This window comes from Acanthochromis polyacanthus, chromosome 10 (genome assembly GCF_021347895.1).
Source record: "Acanthochromis polyacanthus isolate Apoly-LR-REF ecotype Palm Island chromosome 10, KAUST_Apoly_ChrSc, whole genome shotgun sequence".
Taxonomy (NCBI): Eukaryota; Metazoa; Chordata; class Actinopteri; family Pomacentridae; genus Acanthochromis; species Acanthochromis polyacanthus.
The window spans coordinates 33,907,137-33,929,110 of NC_067122.1; the positions used below are offsets into that span (position 1 = coordinate 33,907,137).

The 21,974-nt window shown below is 42.4% G+C and overlaps 1 protein-coding gene across 1 annotated transcript; it reads right to left on the reverse strand.

Moving 5' to 3' along the window:
• Positions 1-7,639: 7,639 nt before the first annotated feature.
• Positions 7,640-12,301, reverse strand: si:ch211-132p1.2 (proteinase-activated receptor 4). The gene is made up of 2 exons (XM_022219308.2): positions 11,298-12,301; positions 7,640-8,828 (listed from the first exon to the last, which is right to left on the reverse strand). The coding sequence occupies exons 1-2, from the start codon at positions 11,401-11,403 to the stop codon at positions 7,774-7,776; spliced, it is 1,161 nt and encodes a 386-aa protein (XP_022075000.2). The 5' UTR covers positions 11,404-12,301; the 3' UTR covers positions 7,640-7,773.
• Between the last annotated feature and the right edge of the window lie 9,673 nt (positions 12,302-21,974).

Sequence of the window (21,974 nt, forward strand, 5' to 3'; positions counted from 1 at the left end):
GAGGACGCTATTATCTGGTCCGGAGCACCTTTACTCTGTGTATATGGTCATGTCAAATAAAGTGATTAAATATAAAGTAAACTTTAATTTCAGGACACATGAGGGACATTTGGCAGCAAAGAGGCCAGAAAATATGTTAGGTGATAACAGTGGAATACAACATTTTTTTAAAAAAAATGTAAAAGCAGCGAAAATCACAGCAAATACCTGTGAGTTAGTGACATTTTTCATTATGGATGTTACGATCCAACCTCTAGGGGGTGGCTGGATGGAACAAAAATAACCAGAATGTTGTTGTTTAGGTGAAGGGATTTATTGCTTAGTGGCAAAGGGACATAAAAGTGACAATGAACACAAGAGTGGTGAACGTTGCTAAATCAAAGAACATAACACAACAAAACAAAGACTGAGTTTCCCAAACTATCTAAACCCAAAACAAAGCAACTGAACTCTCCAGCCAAACATAAGTACAACAGCAACACCCACCACCAGTAACAAAAACTAATACAACAGTGCAAAGACTAAACAAAACTGGTGCCTCACATTCACACATTGATCACACAAGTGACAAAGACTCAAAACTCGAATGGCTTCTTCACTAAGCCCACAGTGTCTGCGGTACCCACCAACCGAACCACACGTACCTACAGACCAAAACTCATCAAAATGCAAACAAATGATCACACACGGAGGCACCAGGACGGACTGGTCATAAATACCAACCACCCAGACCAAGAACATTTCTCTCTATACACCGCTTTATCCTCACTAGGGTCATGGGGGAGGGGGGGGGGGGGTGCTGGAGTCTATCCCAGCTGACTCGGGTGAAGGCAGGGGACACCCTGGACAGGTCACCAGTCTGTCACAGGGCTACATATACAGACACACAATCACACTCACATTCACACCTACGGACAATTTAGAGTAACCAATTAACCTCAGCATGTTTTTGGACTGTGGGAGGAAGCCGGAGTACCCGGAGAAAACCCACGCATGCACAGGGAGAACATGCAAACTCCATGCAGAAAGATCCCAGACCCAGGCCGGGATTTGAACCGGGGATCTTCTTGCTGCAAGGCGGAAGTGCTAACCACTGCAGCACTGTGCAGCCCCACAACAAAAACCAAACAAGTAAAAACAGTACAATAATATTTACACCAATAATCGGTATTTTAATAAATGGTAATTTATTTGTTTACACCATTTGATTTCTACTTTACATTTTTGTTACTATGTTTAAATTATTAACCAATATATGAATTATTGTGGGCTGCACAGTGGTTAGCACTTTCGCCTTGCAGCAAGAAGATCCCTGGTTCACATCCCGGCTTTCCTGGGATCTTTCTGCATGGAGTTTGCATGTTCTCTCTGAGCATGCGTGGGTTTTCTCTGGGTACTCCAGCTTCCTCCCACAGTCCAAAAATATGCTGAGGTTAATTGGTTACTCTAAATTGCCCGTAGGTGTGAATGTGAGTGTGATTGTGTGTCTGTATATGTAGCCCTGTGACAGACTGGTGACCTGTCCAGGGTGTCCCCTGCCTTCACCCGAGTCAGCTGGGATAGACTCCAGCACCCCCCACGACCCTAGTGAGGATAAAGTGGTGTGTAGAGGATGGATGGAAGGATTATTGGATAAATTAATTATATTAAATATTTATAATGTTTTTAAAGTTGTTAAATTAGAGTTAATCTCTGGTAAAATCAGACAAGTGTTCATTAATACAGTATGTTGACTGTAAAAGCAATTTTTTTAAAAAGCAGGCCACAAATGTAAATGCTATTACTATACTATTGACATTAAAAAATCTGCATTTTCACATATATATATGTGATGTTTTACAACATATGAGCATAAAAATTACATCGTTTTCTTTTATCCATTGTTACGGCCACCAGTATTGGTGTGCCGTTTGGTTTCTGGGTGGTTATCTGTTGGGCTTTTGTCTGGGGAAAATTGCATGTGTGGGTTCAGCCGTGGCTGTGCCAGCCATTCCAGCCAACGAGTCAGGAGTTCACGACCTGCACTGCAGCCCTGTTCTCCCCGCCTTTAACCTTCCTGATTTGGCCACCCTCCACCTCCTCTCCTCCTAACCAATCGGACCAGCCATCACCACACCTGCAGAGTGTATATATCTGCCACCATGTTCTTGGACGGGTTTCACAGTGTCGTAGTGGTTAGCACTTTCGCCTTGCAGCAAGAAGATCCTGGTTCAAATCCCGGCCTGGGCCTGGGATCTTTCTGCATTGAGTTTGCATGTTCTCCCTGTGCATGCGTGGGTTTTCTCCGGGTACTCCGGCTTCCTCCCACAGTCCAGAAACATGCTGAGGTTAATTGGTCACGCGAAATTGTCCCTAGGTGTGAATGTGTGTCTGTATATGTAGCCCTGTGACAGACTGGTGACCTGTCCAGGGTGTCCCCTGCCTTCACCCGAGTCAGCTGGGATAGACTCCAGCACCCCCATGACCCTAGTGAGGATAAAGCGGTCTATAGAGAATGAATGGATGGTTTTTGTTGTTGTTTACCAACATTCACCATTTTCAAACTTTAACACAAATAATATTTCCTTTAAAATGAGGGCAAACATCTGTAGAATATAATATCTTCCCAGTATGGAGCTGCAACACTAAAATGGAGTGATCTCAGACTTCATACTGGTTCCTAGTTCACCTCCCAGGCTGTAAATCCTGTTATCATTCAGACTAGAAATGTAAGGTCCTCTGCTGCCTTAACTATGTGACTTAAGTTCACCTCACCTGATTCATTTGTTCACATTTGTGTTATGAGTTGTGAAAATGTGCAGCTAGCTGAATTAAATGAAATGACCTTCACAAAATTAGTTCAATAAACTAAAGATATGAAGTTAAATCAACCAGTCACATGGACGGTGGTTACAGACAGATGTACTTTCATGTTACATTTTCCAACTGTAAAGAGATTTTTCTTCATTTAACTTACAGTTGCTGCTGCTGAAGCCTTTTTTCCCCCCAGAATCACTACTGTTCATGTTCCGGGGAGATACATTTTAAATCTTCAGGTGAACAGACTGAGTTCAGCTGTTTTCATGGTCACAACTGTTTGGATTTTTATGAAAAGAAACAACCGAATTGAACAAAGACACACAGCAAGTTTCCATCACTAGCTTCCTCAAACTACAAAAAAACAGAGACTGTCTGTGATGTTTAACTCTGTAACAAAGCATTGTGGGAAATCTGTGTTAATTTTGTTTCTTATTAACTTAATTTAATGAGTTGAATGACCTCTGAGCTGTTCATTCAACTCCACATTTTAAATCAAAAAGCTTCAAGTTGATAAGAATTGATGTTAAGTTCTAAAGTGTCTGAAAATAAAAAATGCTATATATAGGCAACAGTTTAAAGAGTGAGCGGCCTGGGTGAAGTGGGTCCTTCAGTATTTTGTGTGCATTCCTGAGACAGCGGGAAGTGTACACAGCTCTTCCAGAGAAGGCAGAGGACAGCCGATGATCTTCACAGCTGTGGTGACGACCATCTGGAGAGCTTTCTTGTGTCCAGCCGTGCAGCTGGAGAACCATGCACACATACAGTACATCAACATGTTCTCATGGAGCAGCGGTAAAAAGACACTAACAGTTTTTGACTCGGGTGGTTGTTCCTCAGAGTCCTTAGGAAATACAGTCTCTGCTGTGCTTTCTTAATAACTGCAGTAGTGTGTGCACCCCAGGTCAGGTGCTCCTCTATGTGGACTCCCAGGAATTTGAAGTTTGACACCTTCTCCACACAGCTTCCACTGATCAACAGAGGCTAAGTGGACGTCAAGAGCAGCAAACAGCAGCTTATTGCTGACAAACACAAAGCAAAGGTCCACTGACTGAACTTGTTGCAATCATGAGTTTGATGATGATCCTTCTTCAGAGCTGGAAGCACCGAAACACTACAAACCAATTGGAACCCGCACATCTCAAAGATCATCTCTCTGCCATTCCCATATCTGATATGGAAACAGCAGCTCCTTAGTCCTGGATCAACCCTCCCAGTCATATGAATATTATTTATTTCCCTGCAAGTACAGTCAAACTCAAAAATCAACTTAATAATTAACCTCAAACCTGAACTTAGAACTTGTTTGAATGCCTTACATTTAGTCTCTCAAGCTGAACTGGAAAACACAAAAAACAGTTGTGTTAGTTGTTCTATTTGCCCACCTGCCCCTTATTCTGAGTATTAATTGGAATTCTCAGAGTTCTCAGCTGATTCAGTTCAGATAAAGTTGTGACTTTAATACCCATTTAGATGCTGAAATTTAGCCACAAGCCAGTGTCCTCTGTTTATCAGTTCCCAGCTCGGATAAATGCAGATCGTTGTGACAGGAAGGCCTCCGACATAAAACCTATGCCAAATTAAATATGCAAATCAATCCTGTTACTTCCATACCAGATCGGTCAAGGTCCGAGTTAACAATGAACGCCATCGGTGCTGTTGACTCACAAAATGTCGGTGGAAATTAGCCTACTGTTGGTCAAAGAAGGAGAGGAGGAAGGGCTGGTCATAGGCAGAGAGAGAAGAGGAAAGTCAAGACTCTAGGATTGAGCGTGGGGGCTTTGAATGTTGTTCAGAGTTGTGGAAACTATGAGGAATAAAGTTGATGATCCATACAATGAAGTTATGGGAAAGAGTAGTGGAAGCTAGACTAAGGACAGAAGTGGGCATTTGTGAGCAGCTTTATGGTTTCATACCCAGAAAGAGTACTAGAGATGCAGGATTTGCTTTGAGGAGTTATTCCTTCAAAAAATAAAATCATCATATATTACATTTTATATTTTCTTTTCTGTCTTACATTAGAACAGTTTGATTATCCGAATCATTTAAGTGTGACAAATACGCAAAAATACAAGATTTTTGTAGGACAGCAAATACTTCTGCACAACACTACAGTGGGTACGCAAAGTATTCAGACCCCTTTAAATTTTTCACTCTCTGTGTCACTGCAGCCATTTGCCAAAATCAAAAAAGTTCATTTTATTTCTCATTAATGTACACTCAGCACCCCATCTTGACAGAAAAAAACAGAAATGTAGAATTTTTTTGCAAATTTATTAAAAAAGAAAAACTGAAATATCACATGGTCAGAAGTATTCAGACCCTTTGCAGCGACATTCATATTTAACTCGCATGCACCCTTTTCAGCTCGTACAGCCATGAGTCTTCTTGGGAATGATGCAACAAGTTTCTCACACCTGGATTTGGGGATCGGACTGCACAGTGCTATAGTGGTTAGCACTTTCACCTTGCAGCAAGAAGGTCCCCGATTCAAATCCCAGGGTGGGCCTGGGATCTTTCTGCATGGAGTTTGCATGTTCTCTCTGTGCATGTGTGGGTTTTCTCCGGGTACTCCGGCTTCCTCCCACAGTCCAATAATATGCTGAGGTTATTTGGTTACTCTAAATTGTCCATAGGTGTGAATGTGAGTGTGATTGTGTGTCTGTATATGTAGCCCTGTGACTGACTGGTGACCTGTCCAGGGTGTCCCCTGCCTTCGCCCCAGTCAGCTGGGATAGACTCCAGCACCCCCCATGACCCTAGTGAGGATAAAGTGGTGTATAGAGAATGGATGGATGGATTTGGGGATCCTGTTCCATTCTTCCTTGCAGATCCTCTCCAGTTCTGTCAGGTTGGATGGTGAACATTGGTGGACAGACATTTTGAGGTCTCTCCAGAGATGCTCAATTGGGTTTAGGTCAGGGCTCTGGCTGGGCCAGTCAAGAACGGTCACAGAGTTGTTCTGAAGTCACTCCTTTGTTATTTTAGCTGTGTGCTTAGGGTCATTGTCCTGTTGAAAGGTCAACCTTTGGCCCAGTCTGAGGTCCTGAGCACTCTGGAAGAGGTTTTCCTCCAGGATATCTCTGTACTTGGCCACATTCATCCTTCCTTCAATTGCAACCAGTCGTCCTGTCCCTGCAGCTGAAAAACACCCCCCTCCACAACATGATGCTCCCACCACCATGTTTCACTGTAGGGATTGTATTGGGCAGGTGATGAGCAGTCCCTGCTTTTCTCCACACATACCGCTTAGAATTAACACCAAAAAGTTCAATCTTGGTCTCATCAGACCAGAGAATCTTATTTCTCATAGTCTGGGAGTCCTTCATGTGTTTTTTGGCAAACTCTATGCGGGCTTTCATGTGTCTTGCACTGAGGAGGGGCTTCCATCGGGCCACTCTGCCATAAAGTCCCGACTGGTGGAGGGCTGCAGTGATAGTTGACTTTGTGGAACTTTCTCCTATCTCCCGACTGCATCTCTGGAGCTCAGCCACAGTGATCTTTGGGTTCTTCTTTACCTCTCTCACCAAGGCTCTTCTCCCACCATTGCTCAGTTTGGCTGGACGGCCAGGTCTAGGAAGAGTTGTGGTCGTCCCAAACTTCTTCCATTGGAGGATTATGGAGGCCACTGTGCTCTGAGGAACCTTGAGTGCTGCAGAAATTCTTTTGTATCCTTGTCCAGATCTGTGCCTTGCCACAATTCTGTCTCTGAGCTCCTTGGTCAGTTCCTTCCACCTCATGATTCTCATTTGCTCTGACATGCACTGTGAGCTGTAAGGTCTTATATAGACAGGTGTGTGCCTTTCCTAATCAAGTCCAATCAGTTTAATTAAACACAGCTGGACTCCAATAAAGAAGCAGAACCATCTCGAGGAGGATCAGGAGAAATGGACAGCATGTGAGTTAAATATGAATGTCGCTGCAAAGGGTCTGAATACTTCTGACCATGTGATATTTCAGTTTTTCTTTTTTAATACATTTGCAAAAATTTCTACATTTCTGTTTTTTCTGTCAAGATGGGGTGCTGAGTGTACATTAATGAGAAATAAAATGAACTTTTTTGATTTTGGCAAATGGCTGCAATGACACAGAGAGTGAAAAATTTAAAGAGGTCTGCATACTTTCTGTACCCACTGTATGTGACTGTGAAACTGACCATCTAATCGCTTTTCCCCAAAACCCTCTTTTGTCTGATCTTTTTTTTTTTATTAATGTTTGATTTTACATTGATGGACTTATGGACCCAAACAGTGACAGAATATTAGTAGTTTGTCACTGAAAATAAAACTCGCCACTGAAAAAAAGCAAACATTGGAATTGAGATATGTGTAATTAAACAAACTGTTGAAAAAAATGACTGAGTATAGCTGAGCTGAAAAATAAAACACAGATTCTTTTGTTTTGATATTTGTTTTGCATTTTGATGTGGTGTTCCATGGCAGTTTTTTTCCTCAGATTTATGTCTTTATGTCTGTGTTTTACAGTCACCAACTTTGTGTTTTCACATATGAAATAGCTTCATAGCTTCTGTTTACATCTTTCACTTCTGAGCAGTGAAGTGAACATGAGTGTCTGGAGCTGACTGGGTGTATTCAGGTTTATTCTAAAGGTTCTGGGCTATATTTAACCAAATCTTAAGTGTCAGTGAGCAGCTTCTTTTCCTATGAGCTGCTTCATTTCAGAAATAAGTCTGAAATCTGAAAGTTTATCATCATTATAGAGAAACTGTAAATGCTTTATATGTATTAGTTTAAGTATTCATTCTGATCTCAAATAAACCTGTTTACAGCTCAAAGATTTAAAGGATAACTTCCCCTGAATGCACAGAGCAGCAGAGTGAATCTTCTCTTTCATCATGTTTTCTTTATTTCTGGTTAAATAATTGATCAACGATCAGTACAGCCTTCAGAACATGAACAACGTTCTCAGTTTGATTTTCTGTGAGAAGCTGTGATGATGTCAGCAGTCATGTGACTCTCACGGCACCTCAGGCGTCACTTGCCGGCTGGACATGGACAACAGGGTGACCTGTGACCGTTGGCCCGAGGATGATGAGGACATGTTCGCTGGAGAGGACGGCTTGTCTCCAGAGTCGCTGCGGCAACACAGAGTGCTGCGAGCCTTCTGCCTGAACTCTGCCGACACAAAGTAGAAGATGAAGGGATCGATGCAGCTGTTGAAGGAGCAAACCGCTAAGCTGATCATGTAAGGGACATAAACGTCCTCGCCGTCCGCATCCAGTGAGCTGTCAGCATAGGTCAGGAGGAGGAGGACGTTGCTGGGCAGCACACATACGATGAAGACCAGCAGCACCAACACCGTGACCCGGACCGCGTGGCCGTAGCGTTTCCTCTCGGCCAGCAGAGTGCGCAGCACCGCTGCATGGCAGTACAAGACAACAGCGAAGGGCAGCACAAAGCAGCAGGCGAACAAGGTGATGAAGTAGGGCATGAAGTAGCTCTCATGCTCCTCCTCTGGCAACGCGTCATGGCAGGTGGTGATCTGCAGCTCGTCCAGCTTGTATGTCTGCTGTGACACCAGCAACGGCAGCATGGCAGCCAGCACCACGACCCACACTGCCGTCGTCATGTACAGGGACACTCGCCGACTGCGCAGAGTCCTGGCACCGAATGGGTGGACCAAAGCAATGTATCGGTCCAGAGCCACGAGGGCCAGACAACAGATGGAGCCGTACATGTTGCCGTAAAACACTGCCATGACAACACGGCAGAAAGACTCACCCAGCCCCCAGTTGTTCCCTTGGAAGTGGTAGACGATACGAAATGGCAGCACCAGCAGTAGCAGGCAGTCAGCCACTGTCAGGTTGATGAGGAGTACAGTGGATGGCAGTGGTTTGGTCCGGAACACCAGAACCCAGAGAGCCAGCAGGTTGGAGGGCAGACCCACACTGAAGGCCAGCAGGTACAGAACTGGCAGGTACAGATTGGTAGTCGGAGCCTGGATCTCCTTCAGCTGCTTCTCCTTCAGAGTAGTGAAGTTACATCGTTTCACCAGCCGGAACGTCCGCAGACCTGCAGAGACCAGAATACACATCAGTTTGTAGACTGTGGAGAGTCTCTATGTTCAGTATTTGGTATTTTGTAATATCTGTTGGAATTTTGACAGGAAACAGATGCTGCTTCCAGTGTCCAGCTCTAGTCACAGAAACTCATGACAATACAGGTCCAGTCTAATATCTGGACACAAACAGGACCAGTCTAATGTCTGGACACAAACAGGATGAGTCTAATGTCTGGACACAAACAGGATGAGTCTAATGTCTGGATACAAACAGTACCAGTCAAATGTCTGGACTCATGTGAAACCAGTCTCACTTGTGGACACATTGCACAGGATCAGTCTAATGTCAGGACACTTACAGGATCGGTATAATGTCAGGGCAATTACACAATCACTTTAGCATCTGGGCACATGCATTACCAATCTCTCTTGTGGACATACACAAGATCAGTCTGAGATCTGGAAATGTCCAGACCACGTACCACATCTGGACAAATACACGATCAGTATAACTTCTGGAAACAAACAAGACAATTCAATTGTCTTGTCTGGATACATACAGGACCAGTCTCACCTGTGAACACATACTGAACTAGTCCAACATCTAAACATAGACAGGACTATTCTACAGTCTAAACACATACAGCACCAGACTAATATCTGGACAAAACAAATGGGACCAGTCTAATGTCAGGACACATACAGAACCAGTCCACTGTCTGGATATATACAGAACTATTCTAACATATGGACATATACAGGATCAGTCTAATGTCTGGATGCATGCAGGACCGGTCTAATTCTGGATGCATATAGGACCAGTCTAATGTCTGGACACATCATTCAGGATCAGTCTAACTTCCTAAGAGGTCAAATGTCAGCAAACAAACCATCCACAAAGCTATCTAAATGAAAGATGCATTCCAACCTCAAAGGGACACGAACTGACTGTAGCAGCTCAGATTAGAGATTCATCAAAGTTTTCCAAAGTTTCCACAACAAACGCCTGTTAACATCAGCTGCTGGGAGGAGTCTGCTAATCAGGCCTTCATGGTGGAACTGAGACCAAAAAGAAGAACAAGAAAACTGTGGGAACCTAAACCAGCAGGAATGGACATCAGACCACTGACTTGGGTCTGATGACGGTACATGTTGGTTGCAGCTGACATCTCTTTCTAAGACAGACCATTTCTGCACAAGTTCTATTCTATGTTCTGACATTCTATTTATTTTACCTGCTCTGTGCTAGAGGGGTTATGTTGCTCTACCGTCCTCTTTAAAATACCCCAAAGGATGTTCTGTTGGATTCAAGTCAGGAGGCATACTTTCCGGGTTGTAGTTTTCCCTTTATCCTTGTCAATGAACTCCTGTGTGATTTTGTTCTTTGGATGGATCTCATGCTGGAATATTCTTCTTCTGCCAGACTTCTGCAGACTGGGAGTCATCTTGTCAGCCTGTATCTTAGTTTATTCACAAACAGTCATGGTGCATCTATAAATACAATCTAACCCAGCACATTTTACACTCATGCACCCCTAAATCATCTCCCACCTCTGTGCTTCACTGTCAGGACCACGCATTCACTGTGGGAATCCTGGTCAGGTTCACATCAAACATGCTGGACTCCATCTAAGTCCAACAAATTTGTCTTGGTAAAAGAACCAAAGAGCATGCTCCCAACATCCATCAGGCTTCTTTCATGTTCTTCAGTGAACTTTCATCTGGTAGTTTTTTTTCTTTGTCCTCTGTCCATCAAGGTTGATGTTCTGCAGAGTCCTTCACACTGTCCGAGCTGCATAGAAACTCTATTTTCCATTGATAACCCTGTACCAAGTCTGAAGCAGTTGCCATCTGTTTTTCACCGCTGCATTGTGAAAGTAGTTCATTCTCTGTGGAGACATTTTAGGAGGACGACCACTGCAGCTCTGATTACGGCTCCTTCTTTACTTCCTGATTACTGCTGGCACTGTGTTTTAACTGATTTTTTTGTTGTTGTTGTTAACTGATGATCCTGTATCCATTTAAATCTTTGTGACGTCTCACAGTCAGATTTTTCAGTTCTTTTGGCAATTCATTCTATGTGGAGCCATGATGCAGACATGGAGATAGACACAGACCACAGATCCAAAACTGAGTAAGATCCATGTTTACGCAGTTTAGTTGAGTGGAAATCACAGGTAGACTCAGTTTAATTTCAGTGATCACATCTGGATTCACTTTGGTTGCATTGAATAGTTTTGAACACAGTCTTTCTAAAGTGTTTGTCTTTGATCATTCAAAGGAAGAAGAAAAAGATGGTCATCATAATGCAGCTTTTGAAAGGTGATACAGTTCAGAATCATTTGGCATTTTACTGATTTTACACAGGGCTGCACTCACTGCTGATGTGTTTTGATGTGTAATCTGAGTTTCAGAAATAGTCAATGAAAAGGAATTCTGAGGTACAACTGTGCTTTCAGGAAAAAGAGCCGAAGACTTACGGACAGACATGCTGGGACATTCATCTGCAGGACGAGAGGACGGAGAGCAGCTGCATTCGGACGACAGCAGACAGATGAGAACCAGAGTCCCCACAAACAGCCTCATTCTTCTCTTCAGTTGTTCTGCTGCTTTGCCTCGTCTCTGTCACAGTTTTCTGTCTCCACGGAAGCAGCTGCCTTCCTCTTCCTCTTGCAGGCCTGTGGGTTCTCAGGATCAGTGTCAGGATCAGGGCTGGTCACAGGCGGACTGCGTAAGTGCTGAGCGGCTCTGCCGTCTGATCTGATCTCTGAGCTGCTGAGGAAAATGATGGAATGCAGATGTGAGTGTTTGTGTGTGTGTGAGTCCAGTATGCCTGACTTTGTGGGGACCGTAGGACATGGTGAAAACATGCTGTCGTCTCTGTACTTTCTCTGAATCTGGGGTTTGGGTCGGAACCAGGCTGAGGCTCAGTCATGATCATAAAAACCTCAACAAACAGACACAAAAGAAGCACAAAGGGACACAAAGCAACCACAGAAAGACAAAACATGACCACAGAGACACAAAATGATCACAAGGAGACACAAAGCAACCACAAAGTGACACAAAGCAGCCACAGACAAAATATTCCTAACAACACAAAATAACCCATCACAAAGACATACAAGATCATCCTAAAGGTACAAAAACAACTGCAAAGAGACACAAAATAACCACAAAAAGTCACAAAAAAAACCCTTAAAGAGATACAAAACTGCCATAAAGACATGCAATATGACCACAAAAAGACACAAAATCATTCTAAAGACACACAACACAAGCAGGGGTAGACACAAAATAATCACAAATGGATGCAAAATGTCCACAAAGATGCACAAAATGACCTCAAAGACACAAAACAACCCCAAGGTTGCCATGAAGAGATGTTGAACTACTATAGGGAGACACAAAGCGACACAGTGACCACAAAAAGGAATTAAACACTTACAAAGAGACCAAAAACAATCACAAAGAGACACAAAAAACTGAAGAGATGCAAAACAACCACAGTTAAATGAACCCACCACAGATGTTGTTATCATTAACAATTATTATCATTAAAGATTATCTCATTAGTCCTCTGGTTTGGGCCAGAACCAGGTTCAGTCAGGACTAGGGTCCTTTCAGCTGTGCTGCTTCTGGCTTCAGTGCTTTGAAAAACATCATGTACTCACATTGTAAGGTTCACTGTGTGGTTTAGTGGTGATGGAAGCTTTGAAACATTTCCTGTTCTTCTATTAGCACTGCCCCCAAGCTCTGACTGCCCAATCACAGCTCAGAAGGTGGAGCAAGTCACAGCGACTGTGTATACAGATCAGCACAGTTCAGGCTTGGTGATTACAGTAAATTATATACAGTTTACATAGCAGCTTGTCTTCTTCAGCTGAAGACTGAGCTTAAAATTACAGCAGTAAATGAATCAACTTTCCATGGCAAATATTCTTCTGCACATTTTATGTTATACAAAGTGAAGTCAATCTTTATTGTCATTATGCAATTAGTTGTCACAAAGTCAATATTAAAAGACATGGGCAGTAAAACATACAATGCATTAAAAATAGTAAAAATACATTAAAAGTAACATTGTATACACACGTGGACAAAATTGTTGGTACCCCTCAGTTAAAGAAGGAAAAACCCACAATTCTCACTGAAATCACTTGAAACTCACAAAAGTAACAATAAATAAAAATTTATTGAAAATTAAATAATCAAAATCAGCCATCACTTTTGAATTGTTGATTAACATAATTATTTAAAAAAACAAACTAATGAAATAGGGCTGGACAAAAATGATGGTACCCATAACTTAATATTTTGTTGCACAACCTTTTGAGGCAATCACTGCAATTAAACGATTTCTGTATTTGTCAATGAGCGTTCTGCAGCTGTCAACAGGTATTTTGGCCCACTCCTCATGAGCAAACAGCTCCAGTTGTCTCAGGTTTGATGGGTGTCTTCTCCAAATGGCATGTTTCAGCTCCTTCCACATATGTTCAATGGGATTCAGATCTGGGCTCATAGAAGGCCACTTTAGAATAGTCCAACGCTTTTCTCTCAGCCATTCTTGGGTGTTTTTGGCTGTGTGTTTTGGATCGTTGTCCTGTTGGAAGACCCATGACCTGCGACTGAGACCAAGCTTTCTGACACTAGGCAGCACATTTCTCTCCAGAATGCCTTGATAGTCTTCAGATTTCATCGTACCTTGCACACTTTCAAGACACCCTGTGCCAGATGTAGCAAAGCAGCCCCAAAACATTACTGAGCCTCCTCCATGTTTCACCGTAGGGACAGTGTTCTTTTCTTCGTATGCTTGGTTTTTGAGTCTATGAACATAGAGTTGATGTGCCTTACCAAAAAGCTCCAGTTTGGTCTCATCTGTCCAAAGGACATTCTCCCAGAAGCTTTGTGGCTTGTCAACATGCATTTTTGCAAATTCCAGTCTCGCTTTTAATGAGTTTTTTTCAGCAGTGGTGTCCTCCTTGGTCGTCTCCCATGAAGTCCACTTTGGCTCAAACAACGACGAATGGTGCGATCTGACACTGATGTACCTTGGCCTTGGAGTTCACCTTTAATTTCTTTGGAGGTTGCTCTGGGCTCTTTGGATACAGTTCGAACGATCCGTCTCTTCAATTTGTCATCAATTTTCCTCTTGCGGCCACGTCCAGGGAGGTTGGCTACTGTCCCGTGGGTCTTGAACTTCTGAATAATATGAGCCACTGCTGTCACAGGAACTTCAAGCTGTTTAGAGATGGTCTTATAGCCTTTACCTTTAAGATGTTTGTCTATAATTTTTTTTCGGATGTCCTGGGACAATTCTCTCCTTCGCTTTCTGTTGTCCATGTTCAGTGTGGTACACACCTTTTCACCAAACAGCAGGGTGACTACTTGTCTCCCTTTAAATAGGCAGACTGACTGATTATGAGTTTGGAAACACCTGTGATGTCAATTAAATGACACACCTGAGTTAATCATGTCACTCTGGTCAAATAGTTTTCAATCTTTTATAGAGGTACCATCATTTTTGTCCAGGCCTGTTTCATTAGTTTGTTTTTTTAAATAATTATGTTAATCAACAATTCAAAAGTGATGGCTGATTTTGATTATTTAATTTTCAATAAATTTTTATTTATTGTTACTTTTGTGAGTTTCAAGTGATTTCAGTGAGAATTGTGGGTTTTTCCTTCTTTAACTGAGGGGTACCAACAATTTTGTCCACGTGTGTATATATCATTATATAGATAGATAGATAGATAGATATAGATAGATATGTTTATGCAGCAGACTGATTAAAGTGGAGAAGTGCAGTTTCAGTTTCTTCTCGTCTCAAGCTTTTAAAGTGAGTGAACATGAGGTTGTACAGAGATCAATCTGGTGGTTTGAGGTCTTAGCGACCTGAACCTTCTTCCTGAAGGCAGAGGCAAATAGAAATGAAGATGCTTCCTTTTGTGTGTGTGTGTGTGTACTTCTTTTTTGTGCATTCTAACCTTTATATTTGTATGTAGTGTCAGCCACTGCTTTGATCATATTCTGGGAGTTTAATCTTCCAAAGTACATTGCATCATACAACTCATTATCAGATTACTTACAGCCACACAAAAAGAAATCAAGACGGATGTTCTATCAAACAATCAACATGACAACACATCAAAAGTAACAGCAAACAAACCAGCAAACACACTCCTCCAGATCAGAGTATTTGATGACCCATTACTCACAGTTTAAAAGGACACATCAAAATAAACCTGTAAACTGAGGATCTACTCACAAACTGTGATTTTAACAAACTTACTGCACTTCCATGAGTCCTAACCAGCAGCTTAATGTGACATCTGAGCCATAGAGTCTGTGGCTGAAATCACTGACCATCAAAGAAATCTGACTGCATTATCACGTCCTGTCTGATAGCACGTGAGGTGTGTGTGCATGGTAAGGTAGACAAAAACTCTGAAAAACTATGGTTTAAGTTAGAGAGTTGGGTTCCACCTTTTCTTATGAAAATCCTTCTGAAATATAGATCAAGATACAGTTATCAGCCTTATCAGAAATTAATTAAAACAAACCAGCTCCCAGTTTGTGTTTGGGAGGCGGACACCCTCTCTATTTTTAAGACCAGGCTTAAAACCTTCTTTTTTGACAAATCTTACAGTTAGAGCTGACTTGGTGACCTTGAGGGGGTCAGCTGGTGTCTTCATTTGCACAACTGACTTCCCCTTTCGACGTCCCTTAGTTCTGCCCCTAGTTATGCTGCTATAAGCCTAGGCTGCTGGGGACCCCTCTTGATGCACTGAGCCCTTCTCTACAGTTGTGGTCAAAAGTTTACATACACTTGTAAAGAACATAATGTCATGATTCTCTTGAGTTTGCAGTTATTTCTACAACTCTGATTTTTCCTCTGATAGTGATTGGAACAGATACTTTTATGTCACAAAAAACATTCATTTGGTTCTTTAATGACTTCATTATGAGTTAAAAAAAGTGACCAAATCTGCTGGGTCAAAAATATACATACAGCAATGCTAATATTTGGTTACACGTTCCTTGGCCATTTTCACTTTAATTAGACGCTTTTGGTAGCCATCCACAAGCTTCTGGCAAGCTTCTGGTTGAATCTTTGACCGCTCCTCTTGACAGAATCGGTGCAGTTCAGTTAAATTTGTTGGCTTTCTGACATGGACTGGACTTGTTTCTTCATTGTCCACGTTTTCAATGGGGTTTAAGTCAGGACTTTGGGAGGGCCATTCTAAAACCTTAATTCTAGCCTGATTTAGCCATTCCATTACCATTTTTGATCTGTGTTTGGGGTCATTGTCCTGTTGGAACACTCAGCTGCGCCCAAGACCCAACCTTCGGGCTGATCATTTTAGGTTATGTTCTATCTGTAAAGCACCAGTTCCATGGGCAGCAAAACAACTCCACAGCATAATACTACCACCATCGTGCTTGACGGTAGGCGTGGTGTTCGAGGGGTCAAAGGCCTCACCTTTTCTCCTCCAAACATATTGCTCGGCATTGTGGCCAAACAGCTCGATTTTTGTTTCGTCTGACCACAGAACTTTCCTCCAGAAGGTCTTATCTCTGTCCATGTGATCAGCAGCAAACTTCAGTTGAGCCTTAAGGTGTCGCTTTTGGAGCAAGGACTTCCTTCTTGCACGGCAGCCTCTCAGTCCATGGCAATGCAAAACACGCTTGACCATGGACACTGACACCTGTGTTCCAGCAGCTTCTAATTCTTGGCAGATCTGCTTTTTGGTGGTTCTCGGTTGACTCTTAACCCTCCTGACCAATTTTCTCTCTGCAGCAGGTGATAGCTTACATTTTCTTCCTGATCGTGGCAGTGACAAAACAGTGCCATCCACTTTGTACTTACAAGCAATTGTTTGCACTGTTGCTCTTGGGACCTGCAGCTGCTTTGAAATGGCTCCAAGTGACTTTCCTGACTTGTTCAAGTCAATGATTCGCTTTTTCAGATCCATGCTGAGCTCCTTTGACTTTCTCGTTGTAGCGTTTGTGGGCGTTTGTATCCACTGAGCCCTATTTAAATGGCCTCAGAGAAGTAACCAGCTGTAGTCACTCATTAACACTCACAAGAAGTTAAGAGGCAATGCTATGAAGCTCATTTCATCGACACAACTTTCTAAGTCACCAAAATTGCTAATTTATGTTGCTGTATGTATATTTTTGACCCAGCAGATTTGGTCACTTTTTCTGTTAACTCATAATAAAGTCATAAAAGAACCAAACTTCATGAATGTTTTTTGGGACAAAGAAGTATCTGTTCCAGTCACTTCATCAGAGAAAAATAAGAGTTGTAGAAATAACTGGAAACTCAAGAGAGCCATGAAATTATGTTCTTTACAAGTGTATGTAAAGTTTTGACCACAACTGTATATAGCTTTGTATTTACTATATATACTGTTATTGCATTACACTCCCTCTGTTTCCCCCTGTGTCCTTTCTCCGAGTGCCCGTGGTCCCAGAGCTGGATGCTTCAGATCTGTGGTTGCTGTCCCACCATCTGCTTTAGTCTCCATCATGTCCACTGAGGGATGCTGCTGCTGACCTTCCTCCAGCCCACTTCCACCCATTTCCACCAGTCGACTCTGCATCACCCTTACTATACTTGATATGCTCATCTAGTAGATGAGCATATCAAGTATAGTTACTTAGTATAGCTGCTAAGAAAGAAGCAAATTGCTTCTTACTTAGCAGCTATATGTGCAGTATATTTAAGTTTTGAAAAGTTCAAGCCACACAACAATGGACTTTTTGGAGCTTGACATTGTTGCCAAATGTTGTGGCTGTTGCCATCTCTAGACTACATAAAATGTGTTATTACTTGTTATGCGCCATTAGGGTCATGGGAGCTGGAGTGTATCCCAGTTGACTTAGAGTGAAGGCAGGAAACACCTGGACAGGTCACCAGTCTGTCACAGGGCTACATATAGACACAAGCAGTCACACTCATTTTCACACCTACGGACAATTTAGAATCCCTAATTAACCTCTGCATGTTTCTGGACTGTTAGGGGAAGCCGGATTACCCACACATGCACAGGCAAAACATACGAACTCCATGCAGAAAGATTCAATTCAATTCAATTCAATTTTATTTATAAAGCGTCAATTACAGTCAAATCGTCTCAAGATGCTTTACAGAACCCAAATGCCTGACCCCCAGAGTAAGCCCAAAGGCGACAGTGGCAAGGAAAAATATCCTTTTAACAGGGAAGAAACCTCGAGCAGAACCCGCCTCTATATAGGGGGGACCCATCTGCCTGCTGGCCGGGCGGGTTGAGAAGGACAGAAGAGGGCAAGGGGGAGGGATGGGAGAAGAGGGAGGGGTGGGAAAGCAAGGAAAACACAACACACATTTGGATACATGCATGACAGGATATGTGACACAAACAAAGTGTAAGCTAACATTGAAAACTGACTCATAGTTTACTCTTATGATGTACGGCTCTGACATTAAACATACTCCATATATAGCTAGCAGTAAAATTCAAACAGTATGTAAGTTAGGATAACAGTATAGTGAAGGCAATGCAGAGTTGACTGGTGGAAAAAGGGAGTTGGAAGCAGAGGGCCGGAGGAAGGTCAGCAGCAGCATCCCACAGTGGACATGGTGGAGACTGGACCCCAGGAAGATCCCAGGAAGGCAGGGACGTGAAAAGGGAACGCAAGCAACATGAGAAACAACATGTGGAGTTTTGTTTCCTCTAACAGGCTTCTGTCACGCTTGTACTTTTGCTTATGGCCATACCACCCTGGACATGTCTGATCTTTCCTGATCTCTGAAGCCAAGTGTGATGGATTGGAATACCTGTAATGCCAGCTGTATTATTTTTCAAATTCTAATTATTGAATTCTGATAATTGAGGGCATTCAGTTAATTCCATAGTTCATTCTGATTTAGTTAATGTTTATTGTTGATCGCAGCGGTCTTAGTACAGTAATTGTCATGGCATTATGCTTTATGTCTAAGAAACGATTGTAACAGCAGTTACTGGAGAACTCCAGCAGGGGGAGTTTCAATTTGTTGAGCAAGTTTACCAGTCCCTCCAGGAATCCGCGATGTTGCGATCGCACAATTCACGCGAAATCAACCAGTCTCCGCGAATTTTTCGCGGCCTTGCAATTTTGCCCAGTCACCGCAAATTTTGGCCCGCCTTACGTAAGTTCCACCAATCATAGCAGTTCTCAGCACAAACGTGATTCATGTACATCACAGAATTCACTTCCTTGTTTCTGGTTTGAAGATGCAGACATGTACGATAATGTCTCTCATTTACCAACAAAAATTACTGCTGAAGACCGTGATAAACAATTAATTCACTGATGTTCTTCACCAAAGCGGAGCGAAACTGTTTTACACTCGTGCAATACTGTGGTGGAATACAAAACAAGAAAAAAAAAATCATGGATTGATACACATTTTAAAAAAACACGAAACATATTAGAATGGCCTACATGAGCGGACAACAGACCAGACAAAATCACTATGATGGTGTTGCATCCAGATCTGTTAGAGCACTGAAAGAATGAAGGTCAATTAGATTAATTATTCCACCAAAGAACACGGCGGAGTTCTGTGACGATCAGCATGAGTGAATCCTTCCTCAGTTGCCAGCATCACAAAACAGACTCAGGGATTTAAATGAAATTTTCAGGGTCGGTCAGAAATGACACAAGGACCAAGTGATTAGACTTCAGCAGTGATACGGCTTAAAGTTTGGATCCACGGATTTGTTAAGGATTCATAGCGGCAGGACATCTGATAGCGGCACGGTAACCATGGCAACGACGCTACCTCAGCAGCCTGCTGACGATCACATGATTGTGATCCTACAACAAATCTACCACAGTGGACGTATCGGAAATGACACAAGGAACAACTGATTAAATTGTGGGGGTGTTTCTGAGTCCCTTCGCCCGCTACATATTTAGGTCATGCGATTCGGTATGAAACATGCAGAACACACACCTGTCTTGGTTGGAGGACTGCGCTCTCTCAGTGCTGTTCTTGTTAATTGACGTGACAAGCCGTGAGCGTGTGTGTGTGTGAACACGTGTGTGCCAGGAAGTGAAATTAACTTTTTAAGCCACAGAAAGATATGCACAAATATGCTTCATTGAATAGTAAATGATCATTTTGTGTCTTAAATCTACCAACCACGTCATGTTAAACCAGTATCTGGCTGCTGCTAATGTCCCACCATGGTGTGTCAGCTTTTGTGGAAATGGGTTGGAACGTTAAATAATTAATTTCGGAATAAATATTCTCAATTACAGTGTTAAATCATGTTCTACAAGCTGGAAAAATGCAGCTTTTTAGCAACTGTCACTGTCTCCCGCAATTTCATCACAACAAATAAGCTTAAAACATCGCAACTTTTATCGCAATTTTTAAGAAAAGCTGCCGTGAATTTAGGCATTTTCGGCCTCAACAATCACGAAAAACGCCCGCGAAATCCTGGAGGGACTGATTTACGGTACACTCCACTGCTCCTCTCAGTCATTATATACACATGGCTGAGGAAAGTTTGTCCGAGCATTCTTTACTCATTACTCCCCTGTTCAGGTATGAGCTCCTCAAAATTAATAGTTATTGTTTACAGGAGTGTTGGTTGAATGTACAGACGTTACCAGGAGATGAGTTGTAATGTTATATGACCATGTTTTGTGAAATTATGAAGTTAAATAACTGGCGACGATTAAATGAGCCACATGAGCTAACCCGCTTTGATGCTAGCGAGCTACATTGTCATCTTCAAGATGGTCTGTAGTTATGTTTATTGTTGTTGTATTTAATGTGAGGCTATTGTATGTTTAATAGACTAGATTGATGGATTAACTGACAGTTTGATCTGAGGTTGATATGAGTTACACTGCAGTGCTTTGTGTTTTCCAGCAGCCATTTTACCATGCTAGTATGTTTGGTTCGTATTGCCAATCGTATTGCTGTGTTGCTTGTGTTTCAGTCATTCATTATACACATGGCTGAGGAAAGTTTGTGTCCGTGCATTCTTTACTCATTACTCCCCTTTTCAGGGCTTTTACACAAGCAGCATCTGGCCTGATTAGTACTTCGATGGGAGACCACCTGGGACTAACAGGTGCTGTTAGCCTTTTCTGTCTCTGAAGCTGTACTCTCACAGATGGGGCAGCACATTTTGATCCATTTGTTCCTCAGCAGACAGCGCCACCTACAGTAAGGGATGTTAACTAAAATGACACTTAGGCATTGAAAGGAACATTAAATTCAAGCTATCATGAGAAAATATTTTGCAAAGGTTTATTATAGATGTATTCCACAAAAAAGTACCACTTCATATCCAACTGTATGTAATATTCAAGGTTTATTGCCCCCAAGTACTGCTTTTGAACTAACAAGGTAATTTTGAAGAGTTGGTGCCACTCAACAATGGACTTTTTGGAGCTTGACATCGTTCCCAAACGTTGTGGCTGTTGTCGTCTCTCGACTATATAAAACATGTTCAGACACATGACAAACAACATGTGGAGTTCTGTCACCTCTAAAAGGCTTGTGTGATGCTCATACTGTTGTTTATGGTCATATCATGCTGGGCACGCCTGCTCTTGTCTGATCTCAGAAGCCAAGCAGGGTCTGGCCTGGATGGGAGATCACCTGGGACTGACTTTCTCGCTAAATCTAGTGACTTTCCAAAGCGTCCTAGTGGCTTTTTTTTTGTCAAAAGCGACTAGCCACAAATCTAGCGACTTTTTCTGCCGTTTTGGAGACCGACAGGAAAACTCGGATCATTCTGCAGTTACTGTCCTCAACAAGCAGCAGATGCTGCTGTGAGCTTCTCCCCCTCCCAGAGCACAGACTGTCAGTCCAGTAACCCTGCAGCAGTCCCAGTGTCTGATTAGAGGAAATATCCCTCTGCAGCCAGACGGCAGGTGAATCGTGCATATTTTTGCATATTTCACAAATATTCGCATACTTTTCAACTTTCCGCAATTTCCCCGCATAAAATGGCATAAAAACCCTGCATATTTATTGGCATAATCAAGGATTTTAGCCCGCGTTTTTCTGGAGGGTCTAATTAGAAAACCTTTGTGTAGTTATGTTAGCACATGAATCAAATTGGGAGTTTTCATGGAAAACATGGAATTGTCTGGGTAACCCC